General features: G+C 46.6%; 1 protein-coding gene across 1 annotated transcript in view; it reads left to right on the top strand.

The window, feature by feature from the left end:
* The window catches only part of LOC146810796 (gamma-aminobutyric acid receptor subunit alpha-6-like), a 442,745-nt gene that overhangs the window by 254,846 nt on the left and 167,659 nt on the right, over positions 1–20,240 (top strand). Inside the window, exon 7 of the mRNA XM_085617827.1 lies at positions 5,959–6,111. Within this exon, the coding sequence (XP_085473953.1) occupies positions 5,959–6,111 (153 nt within the window). The remainder of the gene's footprint in view (positions 1–5,958; positions 6,112–20,240) is intronic.

Raw genomic sequence — 20,240 nt, forward strand, 5'->3', positions numbered from 1 at the left:
TTCACAAAAACCGGTTTCAGGTTGATTGCGACATCGGGCTAGTGAAGTTGACGATGGAGTAGTCGGTCCAAGTGAGTTCCATGGTATGGCTGTACATGACTATGTTGCTGTGCCTGAAGATAGAGTACAGTGAGTGTCCTGCAGTCTGTGTTGGGTCTATAACCAACTGGGTGAGGTCGATGTTGTCCATTCGATCTAAGAGGTTGGTGAAGTTAGTGTCTGTGGGGTCGTCCAGGTGGAAGTTGAAGTCTCTAAGGAAGATGTACTGCTTGGATTCAATGGTGAGTGGGCCGATGAAGTCTCTGAGGGTGTCGCAGAGGCCATTTTGTGGTCCTCCTGACGGTCTTTAGGCAAGGGTGCCTTTGAAAGTTATTATGTTGTCAGTGTGCAGTTGGAAATTCAGGTGTTTCATGATCGGTGTGGTGTTGTCTTCGGTGGTGGTGCAGCAGATTCTTTGTGGATGATGACCATGCCACCTCCGAGTTTGCTGGTGCGGTCCCGGTGTGTCATCTTGTAGCCTTGGGTGTAACAATGGTGATGTTGGGGACAGCAGTGGGGTTGGGCCAGCTCTCTGTGATGAAGGTTACATCAGGGGTGAGGGTGGAAATGGTGTACCAGACATTGGTGGCGTGTTTCCAGAGTGGTCTGGCATTGATCAGGAGCCCTCAGAGAGATTCAGGGTGGTGTTGGCCAGTGGGGTGAGTGTGGTATTGGCTTCTGTGTGGATGGGTGGTCCTAAGTTGCAGGAGAAGCAACAGCGGGGGCAGATGAACAATCCTGCTGTGGAACAAGGCAATGAGAGGCAGCAGTTGTTGCTGTGCCCGGGGTCCAGGACTAGTCGATTTTCAGTGGAATACCTGAGGGTGTCCGGAGGACCAGGGTTCTTGGTGCTTGGCACGCACCAGGAGCAGAGGGGTGCAGACAGACTTGCCCTTTGATGCACCTACTGAGCGCGTCTTCTGTGCAGCAGTGTGGTGGCCTCCATTAAGTAGGTCCTGGGAGGGGTGCTGGGGAGGCGGGCGGAGGGAAGTGGGTGGGGGGACAACGGGAGAAAATGGCGCTGAACTGCCAATGGCTGGCAGGATCCAAAATAGAAAGGAATACATGGCGAAATAAATAAAAAAAGAGCAGAAGCTGACTTACGGTGCAGACTGCCAGGTACTGATCTGCACAGGGCAGGAACAACCTTAGCACCAGTGCGAGGAAGGAGGCACGGACTGCATCAAGGGGGGAGCTCGTGAGGGCCTGCTCAATGGAGCCGCTTTACAACTTCCAATAAGTAGGTCCTGCGAGGGGCACTGGGGTGGCTGGGTGGCGGGAAGCAGGTGACGCGACAACTGGAGAAAATGGCACTGAATTGACAATGTATGATATATATTATATATTCACAAGATTATCCACTAGCATATTTCATAAACTAAAAGCACCTCAACTTCCACTCTATAGTTTTTAGATCTGGACACAGACAATTTAGCTATCTCGAGATATTTATGTCATCAAATCTTGAAAAGTATAATAAGAAGTTCGGAAACAGAGAATTCTTTAGATTATTTAATTCCAGCCATTGGTATTATGCCTTTTATATGGTGTGCAATTGGTTGGGTGCATTGTCTGTCAAGACTGTGGTATTTTATTGATGGATACATTGTTCCATTTGTGTTCTCTATGGGCTTTGATGATGGGACATCACATGTCCCATGCGAAACATGATTTGTAGCTTGCAATTAAGAGCCAATGTCTGTTTATGCTTTGACTCAACAGAGCAACTGTTGCCAGAGAATTATGTGAGCATCACTAGAGAGGATTTTGGCTCTGCCCGCATGTTGGGAGCTATTAGTAAAGAAGTTGGTTGGGCAGACATGTACTGCGACCCCAAGATCAGTTCTTGTCGCAACATGATTGGGTCCCAAGGAGATTCCTCTCACCTAAAACGGCCATGCGGCAAGCACAGTGATGCAATGTCACCGTAGACGAAGCACATCATCAGTCTGCACATTTGTCTTCCTTTGAAATCTTTGGGCATCCCCCCTACTTTTCCCATTCACCCGTGGCGTAGTTGTGCAGCTGACACTGAACGGAAGCTTGTTGTAGTATGCATTATATCATAAAAACCTTCAACACACTCATGCTGATGCTGGGTGTGGCATCAGGAGTTAAAGATGTGGAAAAGGTAGTGCACACACACCTTCCACTGATGCTCCACAAGCATGAGTTCCTGGCATTATTTACAGGGACACTGCACCACTGGGTGGGGGCAATTTTAATCCTAAAGCTTTGCATGAATGAGAGGCCTCCGCTAGTTACCTCACGCTTCATAGAGAGGGCAGGTAGGAGCAGAGCTGGCAATGTAGTGCACATGCCTCAAACTGTATCAAAGTGTCAGACATGCAGGCAGAGGTAGCGTGGCTGATACTTATTGTCCATACAGACACAAGGACATGCAGATAAGATCCTCTGCGTGGCTGACCACACTCCTTGAAACCATCACAGGCAAAGACCCATCAGAAGAAGCATGTTTCTGCTGAGTGTCCGCAAGCCTCATCAAAGTGTCAGAAACAGATGAGGTGGGGGTAGGGCCACTGCTCCCTATTTTCCATGTGTACGCATGCACACAAATGGGTGCAACTTGCCCAATCTGGGAAAAAAAGCAGGGCTGCGAGAGTGGGCTATGAAAAGGAGTGGCAAATAAGTGCCTAGAGTGTGTGTTAGTGCAGTGTGAACAGTGGGTGAAAGCTATGTAAGTGGTGATAAAGAGGTGGGTGAGAGGTCTATAAGTGGTGTGTGAGTAGTGGTTGTGTGCAGGGTCGGCAATAACTCAGTGCAGCATAAGAAGTGTCTGAGTGCAGGGTGAGCATGCAGCATGAGCAAGGTCTGAGTGCAAGGTAAGCTCTCACTATGTGCAGGGTGAGCGATGTCTGAGTATAGGTTGAACATGCTGGTTGAGAGGTGTCTGGTTGTAAGGTAAAACTGTCTTATTGCCGGATGAGTGGTGGCTGAGTGTGGCCTGAGGAGTGTCTTACTGTGTAGGGTCAGCTGTGTGTGTATGCAAGGTGCACGGAGAGAGTGCTAGGTGAGCAGTCTGAAAGTGTAGGATCAGAGGTATGTGAGTGTAGGGTGAACTGTTGTCATGAGCTGTATATTAATGGTGTATGAATGCAGGGTGAATGTTATGTAAGCAGTATGAGTGTTGGGTGAATGTTTTGAGTGCAGGTAGGAGATATGTGAGTCATAGGTGAGATGTGTGAGTGCTGTATGAGCAATGTCAGTGCAGAGTGAGTGTGCACAGTTAGTGGGTTTGAGTGCAGGCTGAGAGGTTTGTTTAAATGATGTTAGTGGCATGCTAGTGCAGTGTGATGGGTCTGTGAAGTGCAAGCATATGGAGTGAAGGGTATGTGCACGTTGAGTGGTGTCTCAGCAGTGTGTAAGTAGTGTGTGTGCACATTGAGCAATGTAGGTGTGTAGGTTGAGTGGTGCGAGTAGAGAGTGCACAAGTTGGGAGAAGAAGTTGATCGGGGTGTGTGTGTGTGCAAGTTGAGCAGTGTGTAAGTATGCAGGGTGAGAAGTAGGTCAGTGGTTAGTGACAGTGGCGTTTTAAGTGGTGAGTGAATGCATGGTGAGAATTGGTATATTGTGATTGTTTTTTGGGTGTCCGGTGCCTTGTGAGGCATAAGATTAGAGGGCGAGGTGTATAAATGCAGGGTGTGCAGTCTGTGAGTGCAGGCTAAGAGGTTTCCATGAATGCAGAGTGATTGGTGTGCCCTGTGTGATTGCAGGGTTAGCAGTGGGTCTGTATAAGGGCAGGTTGAGAGGTAGACCCATGTGAATACAGGATGAGTGATGTGCCTATATGATTACAGGGTGAGCAGTGGGTCTGTTTATGAGCCAGATGAGAGGTGTGACAAAATGATTGTAGATTGAGATGCATGATTTTGCAAGTGCAAGGTGCACCACATTTTAAAGCCAGACCTATAAGCATTTCCAATGACTGTGTTGGGATATTTACCAGGCTATTTACTGGACATTATAATTGCTAATCTGAGGCTGTTTAATTCAGAAATTGGATGTTGTTTCAAATGCCTTAGCATGTCTTAAAGACAAAACAGTATCTACTAATGGTAATGGCACATTCATTTCTTTACCTTGCTGTTATGAAGACATTGCTAGAGTTAAAGTTTCTTCAAAAAAACAAACGCATGGCTGCACATAGGTTTTCTTAAAGAGGCAACAAAAATGGCTTCCTTTTGTGTATGTTTCATTGCTAATGCCACTTGAGTAAGCAAAGACAAGTTCACACTTAGGCTTTCTTAAAATGTATCAAAAATACTTACCTTTTGTCAGTGTTCCAATGCACTTTCCAGATCCTAATCAAAGAAGCCATATCATTCTCCTGCCTACAACACTATTAAATAGTAATTCCTGGAAGCACTCGCCATCACAACCATTTTGCCTTACACCATTTGCCTTGCACATGTACCACTACCTGTTTTAAACATACTAAACAACCATTCTCTCCCACAATTCTTGCGCACAAATACTTTTAAAACAAAGTTTTGCTGTCCTATTGGAGCTAACACCCAAGCAGTACCACGTCACCTACACCTCGGGCAATCTGTGCCAGTGACCCAGTTCAAGAAGGACCTCAAGTCCTGGCTCTTCGAAAGTTCCCACACCCAGAGGGACCAGCACCCCCCCCCCCCCCACCCCAGCACCTTGAGATAGCCCCTGAATAATTGATTGACGTCATACACATTTAAAATCCATCACATTAAAAATATAAACAAAAACCTCCCCGTTTACTTACATAGATATATGTATACATATTGAACTGAATGTATAGTACTTCTTTTTGTGTCTACTCATGAAACAATGCATACTAAATGCTATGCCAAATTGCATAACGATGTCAAAATAAAAATATGCTTCCTTTCAAGCGACTTTATTTTTGGCATATCAACAATTGCTAAAAAAATCAAAATAAAATACTAGTCAAACCTATTAGGCGTTTAACTTCATTTGATTTCCTCGCAATACATCAGATGCTGCTTTGATGCCTCTTCCATTCTACTTGTTGTGTACAAAATAACAGCACCTCTGGTTCATCTGCACGTGACTCATATGTATGTATTTAATAGTTCAGAACTCCCTCATGTTCGATGTGTTTGTGATGCACTTTTCTACACCAACATTGTTATTGTGAGCCTGCAGTGTAATCAAATTTAGAACTATTCACTGTTTAGCTGACAGCTGTAACTTGCAAGTTCACATTCTTTTGCACAAATCTAAAATACATATAATCCATATAATGTGGCACATGAAGCCAAAATGCCTAAAGTAGTATTAGGAAGGGATGCATAGAAACAGTGGGTGCCCAGTCCAGGTACAATCTCCAGCATCCTGTGATTATCACATCATTGCCACAATATTTCATTTACTGTTTTCTGTACCAAACATTTACCATAAAACAAAAAACCTTCAATTAGTGGTAATCATTAATTCATATGGCGGGCCACTTTGGATGGCAGTTCAAGCAAATGTATCTACTGTGCTGTATTGTGCTGTGTTTACTTTTAAGTCGCAGTTTCTTTTGCTAACCTCATCTTTGAATCCTCTCTGGTGTTCTCACTGCCTTGAAAGTTGTAGGTGTGTTTACAAATTCCTTAACTTGTTTTTACATGTCATAAATCCCTCAAAAGTACAACAGTGTTCTAGTTGCCCTACAAACGTCCTCCTACCTGAAGCCAATGGTGTTCTCTTTTGTCAAACATTTAGCCATTATATTTTGTGTTGTTCTTTTGATCACTTTGTTTTTCTACGCATGACTATATGAAAATTACATATTATTTCCACTGTCAAAGGAAATATTTGTCACTGCCAAGGTATATGTTTGCTAATTATTTTTGCTTTTGCCCCATTACAATATCCCTCCAACATTCTTATCACATGTCATTTGTGTTACAGGCAATTATTCACAACAAGTGGTTCTATTCTATCTGCAAAGAAAGATAGGCTACTACCTCATTCAGATTTACATTCCATGCATCATGACTGTTGTTCTGTCTCAGATTGTCTTCTGGATCAACAAAGAGTCAATTCCAGCAAGAACTGTGGCAGGTAGGTACATTTCAATACCAGCTTCCTGCATTTTTCTGTAATAGTGGATCTGGCGAAATAGTCAAGACACATGTAGCTGAAAGGAGTTTACAGATAGTTACCTTTCCAGTGTTTTTAATATAATGAATACATGTAAATGCAAAGATATTTGTTAAGAACACTACTACAATAAATATCAAACAACAAGACCAAATACAGAAAAAAACATCATTCTCTGTGCATTATTAAGGACATGTATACCATATTTCAAACTGTCAATGATTTTCATTCAGTGAGGTGTACACAAAGATCACTGCATACATTTAGTACCTCTTTACAAAGTAAGAGTCATCAGGAAAACTTTCAAATAAATGGTTCCTTCAGCCTAATCTATCTATCTATCTATCTATCTATCTGTCTGTCTGTCTGTCTGTCTGTCTGTCTGTCTGTCTGTCTGTCTGTCTGTCTGTCTGTCTGTCTGTCTGTCTGTCTGTCTGTCTGTCTGTCTGTCTGTCTGTCTGTCTGTCTGTCTGTCTGTCTGTCTGTCTGTCTGTCTATCTATCTATCTATCTATCTATCTATCTATCTATCTATCTATCTATCTTTCTTTCTTTCTGTCTGTCTGTCTGTCTGTCTGTCTGTCTGTCTGTCTACCCATGAATGTATCCTGGTCCTGAGCAAGTGTGGGAATAACCCTGCCTAGGATCGGTTGGTCAATTGAAAAGACAGATAAACATCATGCTACAACAAACTTTGGTGTGGGCATGGCCATAATATTACCGGAACATTTGACTGATTTTGTTTCCAACATTATCCTGTCAGTTTCTTTTCAGCCAACCAAATGCTCTGGTCTTTTAATAGATGGGTTTGTGGCCACACATCATTGAGTGGCTTTGGGTTGCTTTGGGATTATTTTCGATGCTGCTTATGTTTGTTCTTTGAGTTGAGCTCGCCACTAATCATGGGATGGCGAATGTGGAGTCTGCTAGTATGTTATGGTGGGATGTCAGAGTAGTAAGTAAGCCTTTAGATCTGGATAACTACCATATGTTTCTATGTATGCAGGACAAAACATTTTTCAATTCTAGATATTGCTTTAAAAAGTTGTTGTTTTCAGGTTTTTTCAATTGAACTGAACCAAGGTGACACATTCCACACTTCACTAATTATTAAATACAATCACAGGATTGGGAATGAGGTACCTTGGTAATGCAGTAGTTTGGGAAATCTAGACTGAGTGGGTAGGTCTCAGTAGCAGCTGCCTCCAAACGGCGGTCGTAGGGCGGGGGGATCAGGATAAAAAAATAACTTTTGCATCCGCTGCACGCCTCTCCTCCATCTTCTTTTCTTCCTGGCTGCTGCCTGCAGCCTGCACTGGAAGCAACCAGGCTTCTAACTCTGCCAGACGTTGCAGGAGCAGCATCATGATTGGTCTGAGCGGCCTGTTTGGCCACCAAGACAGTGCCTGGGGAGGCGGGCATGTTCTCCACGGGGCTGTGCAATACAGCCCAATGGAGAACATCCCAACTATGCACGACTGTTTGGCCGACCCTAGAGGGCTGTTCAAAGCGTCACACACATGTAGGGGGGAGTGCAAACCACTCCTGCTCCCTCTGCAGTGATCCAGCCCCCCCTGGAGTTGCAAAGGAAAAGAAAATGATAACTTCTTCTTATTATCATTTTTTTCTTCAAACACTCAACGGGCATTGGGGAGACACTCCTCTGTCCTAGAGGAAGAGCCACCACTGGTAGGTCTGTGACATAAGACTTTTAGAGCTTTGGTATTGCTCGCTTTTGTGAAGCACCAGACCTATGTGCGAGTAGCATATAAATTCTCATTATGATGCCTTCTAACCCCCCTCTCTCTTTTGTGGATGGAGAAGGCACAGAAGCAGAGGTCACACTCCCGACCCACAGAAGATAATATTGCTTGTGGTGTACAAAAAGGCTGAACTTGGAACGAGATACAGGCCGCTTGTTGAAGTTGGTGGGGTGTACCCACCAATCTAGTGGATAGCTCACTGCACAGTACTTTTCTGACTGAATTATTGCTTTGCACAATAGTTGTTCAGAGGCATCATGTCACTATGGCTGAAACAAGCACTCCCGAAGTCTCTTGCTGATGATGTACAGCAACAGAAAGTTGTTGTGCAGCATGGCCAAAAGTTAAAAACAAAAAAGCAATGTTGCTGCAGCTGAGATGATGAATGCATTTGCGTCATTATACATGTGACCCTACTAAACGTGAGTGCTATTTCTTGTGTGAATGCATTTTTTTAAGGTTGGGGCCCAGCAGCAATTTGCTGGTCCTCTGAATAAAAAGAGGAGTTGGTGAATGTGGGGGCCAAAGCAATGGGGAGTTGGCAGGGGAAAAACAGCATAAGAGGGAGAGCAGCATAGGGCGCTGGTGGTGAAGCACATGAAGGAGAAAACAACACAGAGCATTGGGGAGTCAATGAGATTTGTGAGGGAGAAGCACATGATAGAGCTTGCAAAACAGAGCGCTGAGGGGGCAGGTCTCTGGTCTTTGAGTTGAGGGTTGGAGCAAATGAAGAAGAGAGCTGGAAAACACATTAGATGGATCACTGATATATAATGATTGGAGTGCAGAGTTTGGAAAAAAATGTGGTTCATCATTAGTCTGAGGTACACAGCACTACCAATATTGTGGGATGGCTGCAGATAGAATATGAGGAAGAGAAGATGCCATAGTAGAAAAGACGGCTTGAGGAGTGATGAAAAAATTTAAGGGAACAAAGTGAAACAGAGTGAGTGACAGAAAGTAAATGCAATTGAAGGAGGGTGTTGGGAGGATGTGAGGGAAAAGGAGTGCATGGTAGAGGTGTTATGAAAACATAGATAAGTGAGTGAGAGAGAATAAGTAAAGAATGACTGAGTGATTTTAAAGGGAGAGAGTAAATCTAAGTGGGTCAATGGCCGAAAACTTGAGTGAAAGGAAATTAGGCAGTGAGATTAGTAGAATGGATGAGTGTATATGAGAGAGAATGTGAGTGAGAGAAAAAATTGAAGGAGGGTGTGAGATAGGATGCAATAGAGACATAGAGCAATTGGGAAAGTGAGAAGAACTTATGGTCTTAAATGCATTGAAATGCACAATTCTTTCGATAATTGACTTAAAAGACTGGTTATTTGCCTAATCCTTGCCTTTTATATTTGTGGATGTTATAGTACTATGGTTAATGCACCTGCTGTAAAGTTTTTTTAATCACCTAATGTTTGTGCATTATGAAGGAAACGGCTTAAGCACAACTACAGAAAAAAGCTTTATCTTTTGAAATGAAAGAAACCTTTGCAAAACGGATGCAACTCTTAATCCACCAGAGAATGTATATACAACCGTTTTTCTAAGGGAAAAGTGGAAATGGCCTGATCCGTTTTATCCATATATTGACAAATCTCATAAACGTGAAACACACAAAAGGAAAAGGGAAGAATACTTTCAATTTGTTTATCCACTGTTAAATGCTTGGAGTACCATCAGAACCCATTGTTCTTTTGCTCACCATGCCACCTCAGTTTAGACCCAGCTATCAGCCTTTACCCTGCTCCTTGCGGAAACAGTCATTTCCGAACTGCCAAGCCAGGTCCCCATTCAACCAGAATACAAGCAACCTAGGACCAGTTTCGCCATAATAAGGGCACATTAGCCAGGTATTGCTTGATTTCAGTGGCACAGTCAGCATGGAACCATGTCTGGGCATACCCTTGCCACTTAGGGTAATACATGAACATATAAAAGGTGATGGGAGGAATGCTTTCAATTTATCTAACCACTGACAATTGCTTAGAGTAGCCACCTCAGTTTGGACCCAACTATATGCAAATCAGCCTTGACCCTGTTCCTCAAGGGGCCAAGCCAGTTCCTCCCTTAACCACAATACAAGCAGCCTTGGACCAGTTTTGTCCTGATTTGGGCTCTTCAGCCAAATATGGCTTGATTCCAGTGGCACAGTGAGCACAAGACCCATGTCTGGGCAGAAAGTCAATGGTTTGGACTGTTTCCCCGAGCAATTGTCAGTGGTTAGAAAAATTGCAAGCATTCCCCCCATCACCTTTGTGTGTTTCAAATCCCATGAACATATCAGCAAAGGGATTTTGGTTCCAACCTAGCAATTACATGCAATCAATCTATCACAATAGTATGAGTTTTGACAAGTCTGGAATTACCTACAAAGATGAACTCAATTTCACAGCAAACATCAATATCACCTTTGTAAATAACTTCAAGGAATGTATTGTGTTTTATGTTTAAGTCATCACGGAACATACCGGAATCACCTTTTGCTTATAATTGAATTTTCTTTTGTCTAAAAAAAATGTTACTGCTTTTTTTGATTGTGCTTGTACATCCAGGATAAAACACAATTTTACCACAGTGCTTTAGTGCCCTACTTCAACTTTCCCAGTTTCTCTGACCAAATGTAAGCTTTGTAAATTTGGCAAAATGTATCTCCAGGTAAATGTTTAATTATATATATGTATTTTGATGATGGATATGGGTAGGTTACCATTCAGTACTCACAAGCCACCTCAACCAGTCAACCAAAATGTGAGGCCAAATCCTACTATGCGCTGTTTTTTATTTATTGATTGTTTTTCTAGGATCTATCATAGCATTTAAAGGTCTGTGGACTCTTGTTGTGCTCTCCATGTTGTCCATGGATCCGGCTGTGGATCTGCGAACTCTACCAATATGCCATATTAGCCAGTGAACCTTGATGTGAGTTTGTGGTCCAAAGCCTATGAAGCTTGTGGCAGGTTTCTGGTCCCCTGCACAGATTTGCTGATCTTGAATGCTGCACTGGGAACCATAACTCCAGTAAAAGGATCCACGAAGCCTCCTACAGAATTGAATTTTTATATTTTTTAGGCACAGGGTACTTTCACATGGGCCGGAATATCAGGGTATGCTCATTCTGTCTCCTTATGTGGCCTTTCAGGATGTAGGGACTGAGTTCATATAACACTTACAGGTACTTATTTTCAGATTTTGCAGTTTATACAATAAAAGGACTCTGATTGCTCCTGTGCTAAAAATACTCCACCCAAGGTGTTGCAGTATTTATTTTAGTGTTTTGGAATCATGGACCTCCTCTAAACCAGTTTTGTAGAACTCTGCAAAATAATGGTCTAGCTATCCCTAAAATTCAACTGCTTCATATCCAACCTAAGACTAATATGTGTTTTATACATGATCCCATGAGGCACAGGGTCAAGACTGATTTGCATATGGCCATGTCTAAACTGGGGTGGCGTAGTGGGCAAAAGAACGATGGATTTAACCCAGATCTCTTGACTGGGGGAGAATGTCTGCATTGTCAGCATTCCGTCCATCATTTGTTTGTTGTAACGCTTTTCGCCCTAAGTGGGATGGGTATTCCCAGACGTGGGACCCGTGCTCACTACGCCACTGGAGTCAAGCTATCCTGGCTGATGACGGCTGATAGCCAGAAACCGGTCCTAGGATGCTTGATTCCGGTCCAGGGAAGACATGGCTTGGCAGTTCGGGCTGGACTGTTCCCATGAGGCACAGGGTCAAGACTGATTTGCATATGGCCATGTCTAAACTGGGGTGGCGTAGTGGGCAAAAGAACAATGGATTTAACCCAGATCTCTTGACTGGGGGAGAATGTCTGCATTGTCAGCATTCCGTCCATCATTTGTTTGTTGTAACGCTTTTCGCCCTAAGTGGGATGGGTATTCCCAGACGTGGGACCCGTGCTCACTACACCACTGGAGTCAAGCTATCCTGGCTGATGACGGCTGATAGCCAGAAACCGGTCCTAGGATGCTTGATTCCGGTCCAGGGAAGACATGGCTTGGCAGTTCGGGCTGGACTGTTCCCATGAGGCACAGGGTCAAGACTGATTTGCATATGGCCATGTCTAAACTGGGGTGGCGTAGTGGGCAAAAGAACGATGGATTTAAACCAGATCTCTTGACTGGGGGAGAATGTCTGCATTGTCAGCATTCCGTCCATCATTTGTTTGTTGTAACGCTTTTTGCCCTAAGTGGGATGGGTATTCCCAGACGTGGGACCCGTGCTCACTACGCCACTGGAGTCAAGCTATCCTGGCTGATGACGGCTGATAGCCAGAAACCGGTCCTAGGATGCTTGATTCCGGTCCAGGGAAGACATGGCTTGGCAGTTCGGGCTGGACTGTTCCCATGAGGCACAGGGTCAAGACTGATTTGCATATGGCCATGTCTAAACTGGGGTGGCGTAGTGGGCAAAAGAACGATGGATTTAACCCAGATCTCTTGGCTGGGGGAGAATGTCTGCATTGTCAGCATTCCGTCCATCATTTGTTTGTTGTAAATCCATAATTTGTGAGGTCAGGCACACTACAATTGGTGGGAGAGTTTTGATTTTCAAGGTGTTAGAACTGGCGATTTCTGGTTGGCTAAGGCTTGCGCCAAAGTCAGGCAGAAACCACCACTCTAGTCAGGGCAAGGAAGTTACACGCCAAAGATAACCCCTGCTCACCCCCTTGGTAGCTTGGCACGAGCAGTCAGGCTTATCTCTGAGGCAAGGTGTAAAGCGTTTGCGCGCGCACCCAGCAACAACACCCAAGGCCCACCACAAAGGAAACTCCACACAAGGTATTCTATAAAAATAGCCTTTGTATTACAGAACACATTAGATAAAAACACACACTTTACAATGTGCCAACAGGCACGGGCAGAATTTACAAGGGATTATATGTACAGGGGACAGGGCCACATGGACCACTGTCTGAAATTAGCACTGTTAGATATTTAGCACTTAGCACCAAATAGAAAATTACTGTAGCACAAAAATAACATATATATAGCACACAACCAGTAACTACTGGTAACAAGAAAGTACCACCTACGCAACCCTAACCACCTTAGGAGACTATCACGCAGGGAACTAGGACCTCACTAGCACCACCTGTACTAGGAGAGAACAAACAACCACCTAAGTATCACAATACCTGTAGGGGTAAACGCACATTACACATGATGCATAAAACATTCAGAGGTGTAGGACATGGCACATGACGCATAAACTCATTCAGAGGTGCCGGGCAGGTAAACACATGATGCATAAAACATTCAGAGGTGCTAGGAAAGAAAACTCATGATGCATAAAACATTCAGCGGTGCTATGAAAGAAAACACATGATGCAGAAACTACATTCAGAGGTGCAGGGAAGGAAAACACATGGTGCATAAACACACATTCAGAGGTGCAGGTTAGGAACCTTAGCGAGAAACTCACATACGCCACCACCTGTGGCAGTCCCTAGGCCATCTGGCCTTGTCCAGGCTAGGACGTCCTGTCCCAGTCAAGCTGCGCCAGCTGCGCAGGCCAGAACGTAAGGATCCCCACCTAAACGTTGCAGCTGCCCACTAAGTGCTGGGCAGCTGTAGGAGTGAGCGTGGCACCACTGTGCCCTTTGAAACAACTCTGTCGCTCCCGTGGAGCCTCCCTGGACTCTAAAACAATTAAAATGCCCCCTAGAGCCTTCGTGGCCCTAAACGTTACTGTGGGGCAAGGGGGGAGCGACCCGCTGCCATCTGGGGCCGCCCCGTCATGAAACAACTGGTGCCCCCGTAAGGTGGAGCCTCGATGGGCTCTTGCCAATCTTGCCCCGTCATTGGAGCGCCACGCGCTCAGAAACTACAATGTCCCTCACGTTGGAGCCTCGGGGCTCTGAGCACCAGCAATGCCTCCTAGAGCCTCACAGGCTTGAGAAATAATGCCCCCAACGTTGGAGCAGGCACGAGGAGCCCAGACGGTGGAGCGGCCCGCTGTCAGGTGCGGGGCCGCTCAGAGAGCACGACGAGGAGCTCTGCTCCAGGTACCAAGGAGCCCCCACTCACCGGTCTCCGTCGGGTCCCAGGCTGCACGCGTTGATCTCCTGGCTTCTCCCGGCGGGGTAGGCTCCCGCCTACCGGTCGATCTCTGCTGGGCCAGCGAAGGAGCCTACAACGCTCCGTTTCCTCTGTGGTGGGCGGGGCTCTCTCACTTCACGAGAGCTCCGCCGGGGGATCGACGCACCTTTCCCGGTGCTGGCTTCATTCTCCTGCACTTCTGGAGCCCGGGGTGGGCTCCCGCCCGCTTCCGGATCTTGAGGCGAGGCCCCGCCCACGTCCCTTGAAGGTTTGCCTGACTTCCTGCTGGCCGCGGCTCGGGCCGCTGCGGGGATTTCTCCTGCCGTAAGAGGGGTGGGCTCCCTCGAGATAATAAAAACAATATCCCGCGGGGTGGGCACCCGCTTACAGCCACAGCAATGTCCCTGGCAGGGTGGGCACCTGCCAGGGGACTTCGGAATCCCCAAGGACGGGGCAAACGCCGGGTGGGCACCGGTTTTGAGAAATAAAGCGCTCCTGGCGCCAAGGGCGCAGGGAAGAGCGCTCTCTGTGCCGAAGGCAATTCCAGCGCTCTCAGGCACTGGGGGCTTCAGCGAAGCACCCAGGGAGGCGCTCCTCTACGCTGGTGTCCCAACACAAAGCGCTCCTAGCGCTATCAATGAAAAACAAAACGCTCCCAGGTACTGCCAGTAAAAGTCCAGCAACAAAGTCTTCAAAAGGCAGGGGGGCAAAAACTAGGCCCAGGGGCCAGCTCACAGGGCCCTCCAGCAGGGAGGCAGTCCCCAGTGGCGGTCTCTCCTGGCGCCCAGCAGCAGCAGGCCCCCCTCAAGTTGGATCCTGGAAGAGAACAAGTTGTAAGGGGACACAGCCCCTTTTTATACAGTAAACCCTTTGTCTTCAATGTGCAGGGAAGGGGCGAACCAGTTACAACTGGTCCCTGAGCACTTTGTTTTGCTCAGCCCCTCTCCCTATTCACTGGCAGGGCTAGGGTCATCAGACGCACCACAGGGGCCGGCGCCAGCATTGTGTGGGGAAAGCCCTGTCCTATTCAGGACCCGGGTGTACTCCTCCCCAGCCATCAGTATGCTAACTCCCTATTCACTACTGGGCGACTCCTCCTGACTCTGGGGATTTCCCTAACCCGTCACGTGACCTCCACCAGCCAATCACCAGACAAGCCACACATTTCATATTGCACACCGAAGTGCCCACTTCTAGAAGTGGCACTTCCACACTAGGTACATGCACGCCACACACATCATCGCGCAGCATTCAATCACACGAGTCCGCACATACCAAACTCGGGCCTGCACTCCCCACGCATCAGGAACTACCAGGGACACATACATTCCCCCATGCATTCCTATGGGAGGGCAGGCCAACCTCAACACACGCACGCACTTTACCCTGGGACACAGTGGTAAGAGTGCGCAGAAGCCAAAAATCATTAAACCAAGTCACCAACAAAAAGCAAAAAGTTTCGGGGTGAACCTGCCAGAAGGGCCGGGTCCAACACAACCCCCTTCCAGCCAAAACGCAGGGTAGACCAATCACCACCGTGAAGGTCTTCCCTGCTTTGGGCGACAAAACACGGACGCAGGCCCGCAACGGCAGGGACACTCTCCGGTTTTACGCCACTCTAAACCTATGGAATTCTTTCTAAAAGAACTCGGCGGACCAACTGGGCTACCCCACTGGTACTCCTCAGTTGTCCGCGGCCAGGAACAGGCCCTAGGCCATCTAGGCGCCACTGGTCCTTGCCTAACCACAGAGTGGGGGTAGTAACCCCTGGCACATAGTTTATTTATTTATTTATTTATTTTTATTTATTTATGAGATTTTTTGTGCGCAACTAATACCCTAAGGTGTCTAGGCGCAGCGAGATACTCTAGATTACAGCACAGATCAGAGCGCGTTCTCATTGATTAAAAAGCCAGGTCTTCAGTAATTTGCGGAAGTTAATAAGGGTGGGAGCGGTTTTAATGTGCAAAGGAAGTGAATTCCAGAGCACAGGCGTTGTTACCAAGAATCGCCTGTCACCCCAGGTGGCCGTTCTTGTGCGGGGGACAGTCAAAAGATAGCTAGCTGCTGATCTTAGATTCTTTTTGGGGATGTACACCTGAAAAGCCTCTTTTAGAAACTTTGGTCCTGTCTGGTGGATGGCCTTATAGGCTATACAAAGAGCCTTAAATTTGATCCTGCTCTCAACCCATAACCAATGAAGATGGCGTATGGCTGCAGAAGTGGAATGACGCCTAGGGATGTTAAGCAGGATCCGTGCTGCCATGTTTTGGACGGACTGAAGCTTGTTTAAGATGTATTTGTGTGTACCAAGAAAGAGAGCATTTCCATAATCTAATTTTGAAAATACTAGTGTGGTAACTAGCGTTTTTCCTGCAGATACTGGTAAATACGGCAAGAGTTTTTTTATTTTCCTCAGTACAAAGAAAGTAGCCGAAACCACCTTGATAACGTGGCATCCAAAAGATAACTTATTATCAAAAATCACTCCCAGATTCCTGACTTTGGTGGCTGGCACCGGAGGCGGGCCCATCTGACTAGGCCACCATGTGTGAGACCATTCTGGAGAAATTGTGCCGAAGGTCATAACCTCAGTCTTCCTAGCATTAAGTTTCAGGCAGTTACTGTGCATCCATGATTGTACATCCAGTAAACCCTCCTGAAACTTAGCTGCTACCACGGGGCCATTCTTATACACCGCCAACACGAGCTGGGTATCATCGGCGTAGGTGGTTAAACGCATCCCATGGGATTTAATGACCCTCGCCAAGTCCGAAACATAAATGTTGAAAAGTGTAGGACTTAGCGAGGATCCTTGAGGGACCCCACAAGGCAATTCAGTAGTGGGCGAATAATAATTGCCCAGCTTTACTGCCTGTCTACGGTTGGCTAAAAAGGAGGCTATAAGATCTTTGGCCAGATGATTGATCCCAAGGGTTGCGACACGGTCGACCAAGATGGTGTGGTCGACCGTGTCAAAGGCCGCTGACAGGTCCAATAGAATAAGAACTGCAACTCCTCCTGAGTCCATAATCTCTCTAATTTCGTCTGAGGCTTTTATTAGTGCTGTCTCAGTTCCGTGTTCCCTCCGGAACCCGAACTGAGTGTCGTCTAAGAGTTTATGATGTTCAATAAACTCTGAGAGCTGTTTATTCATAGTTGCCTCTATAATTTTGGACGTGAAGGGGAGGCAGGCAATGGGCCTGTAGTTGGACGAAATAGTGGGGTCGAAGGAAGGTTTTTTAATTAAAGGTTTAACAATGGCCTTCTTCCAGCTTGCTGGGTAGACACCAGATTTAAATATGGAATTACATATTTCAGTTAGCGGCTGTGTGATAACGTTCTGTAGTTTATTCATTGTTGTAGGTGGGCAAGTGTCAAGTGGGGAACCTGATTTGATCTTACAGATCAGCGCACTGATCTGATCTTCAGTAGCTGGCTGAAACTGATCAAAAGAGGAGTTATTGGGTATTGGATAAATGATGGGTGTAGCATCAGTTTTTCCTGACTGTTCATTAGAAAAAGTGGAATAGATGTCCATCACCTTGGTTTTGAAGAAAGTGGCTAATGAATCACATAGTTCCTGCGAGTTCTCAATTATAGGTCCCTTTGGACTAGAAAGAGAATTCACAACTTGAAAGAGCATCCTGGCTGAGTTGTGTGCTTGTTCAATTTGGCCAGTGTAAAAGAGATTATTTTGCGTGTTGATGGCTTTTTTGTAGATTGCTAGAGCGCTCTTATAATCTTGCTTAGCAGAGGGACTGTAATGTTTCCTCCAGCGCCTTTCAAGATTTCTACAGTACTGACGTTGGAGGCGCAGTTCCTCTGTGTACCATTGAGCAGATGGCGTAGCTCTATTGGGGCGATGATATTTTTCAGGTGCAACTTGGTTGGCTGCTTTTAAAATCCATTCCTGCAAATTTGTGGGCATGGTCTCAGTATCACCTGTGTTTTCTGGAATAGATGACATCAGGAGATTAATAAAATACGGCATATCTGCCTTATTCCACGTCCGTGCCCCCACTGGCAGGCGGACTTTATTCTGAGAGAGTTTGGGAGGTAACAGTTTGATCCTAAAAATTATAGCTTGATGGTCAGTCCATATCAAAGGAAGTACTACTGATGTCTCAATTTTGGGGTCGTTAGTAAATACACCATCCAGTGTATGCCCAGCGTTGTGCGTGGGGCCCCTCACTAGCTGCTGCAGTCCTATTGCCTGCATGTCAGCGATAAGTTGGATTGTATCATGATTATCCATGTTTTCAAGCGGGAAATTAAAGTCCCCAAGAATCGTATAGTATGGTGAACCTATTACTGATTCCGTGATATCTGTAAGAGCTGCTAAAAATTTGGTACGTGTTCCTGGAGGTCTGTACACAAGTGTCCCTTTAAAAGCTTGTTTCTGGGTAAGATTGATAGCGAATGCAACAGCTTCACAATTAGTGCTGTGAATAGGATCACATTTTGTTCGATAGGTGTCCCTATAAATGATGGCTAAACCTCCACCTCACCCTGAGATCCTATCTTGTCTAGCTACACAATAGCCTTCTGGGGTAGCCAGTACAAAATCAGGACCGGAAGCATCGTCTCCCCATGACTCGGTAATAAGAAGTATATCCAGTTCTTGGTTAATAATAGTCTCCCTTACTACCAGACTATGTTGAGGGAGTGAGCGTACATTGATTAATGCTGCTTTTACATATTGGTCGATAGATGGGGAAGCGCTGGGGGTTTCCTGGGAGTAGGATGTGGTGTTTGTCGCAAGCCGTGGAGATGGCAAAGAAAAAGCGCAACCTACACATGATATAGGTGCGGCAGGCAAGTGTTTACTTAGCAATAATACTTTACAAGACCTATCCACACCTGTGTTCCACTGTTTCAGCTGTGCGGAGGTGTAGCATAGGGTAGATGTGGCTTCGTGAGTGGCAGCCGGACCAGGGGGGGTGGCCCTGGGCCCGGATCTGGCGCGGACGGGCGCAGACGGGCTTGTCTTAGGCGCGTCTTCGGCGCGCGCCCGCTGCGCACGTCCGCTGCGCATCCTGGGTGAGTGAGGACTATATAGCTCTCTCCCGGAAGTGGAGAAGAGCTAGAACGCGTCCCGAGCCAGCCCTAAGATGGCGGCTGGTACTCGTGGACGTGTTCGAGTGCCCAGTTCCCCCCGCTGTAGCGGGTCGGGTTGGTGCCGATTTTCAGTTTTAAACACAATGTGAAAGTGCACAGGGTATTGCAGGGCGGTCAATAAATAAAACAATAACAAATCTAAAATTATTAAAAATTTCTATAAACCCTCCTAAAGCAGCCTAAAATATCTCAATTTCAGCAAATATCAGCGCTACTGAATCTGAGGCTCGTTCGTGCTCTGTGGCATGTAAAATGAATATCCATTTTCCACTCTTCCCCTCATCAGGGCTGTTCTAAACATCCACTGATCTTCCAGCCCAGGGTCTGTACCCTCAAGCTGACCAACAGTCACGGGTGAGGCTCTCCTCCCCCTACCTCTCCTTCTAGGGTTCCGTCCTCTCCTCCTCTGAGAGGCACCCTCAGAAATCAACTTCCCCACCAGCTCAGGACCTCTCCCTGAGAACTGGTCTCCCAACCTCTGGTCTAGAACCTTCGGTGGAATACTTGCCTGGCACTCCAGGACTTCTGGGGACTCACACAGTATCCCCCAAAGAGTAACATATGCCTCATATGTTGCATGACAGTCTGCCTGGCGCAGATCTCCCGTCGCCTGTCCACCTGACAGTGCGCGAAGATCCCCCAGGACAGACGTGTGGTCGCCATGGTCACTTCTAGGAGACTCAGCCCTACCGGCTGGTCCCTGACCCACTGGCTCCTCCACCGGGGAACACAGCCCCATGCCACTCCTCTCGCCGGACTTCTGTACCCTCCCTACCGGAGCGTTACTGCCTGACACCAGAACCACTGGAGCTCTATTTACAGAGACTCCAGGTTCTCCATACACTAGGCGAGCCTCCTCAAGTGGCCTAACAGGACAGCCTAGGCCCCCTACCTGGTGTTCCCTGAAGAAACCATCCAGGCTTGAGACTGGGTTTCGGGCCTCTGGGGACTCAAAGTCACCCACTCACTCCTACTCCGCTGAGATAGGCCGTGAGCCCCTACACCCCTCTCACTACTCTGGGACCTAGCTGGGCTACTCTGAGCCTCCACCCCCATCCAGGACGGGAAGATCCCTGAGCCACTGCTGTTGGAAGCACTCTCCCATACCTCATCAGAACCTTGGGCACTCTCCCAACGGTCTGCTT

This window comes from Triturus cristatus, chromosome 7 (genome assembly GCF_964204655.1).
Source record: "Triturus cristatus chromosome 7, aTriCri1.1, whole genome shotgun sequence".
NCBI lineage: Eukaryota > Metazoa > Chordata > Amphibia > Caudata > Salamandridae > Triturus > Triturus cristatus.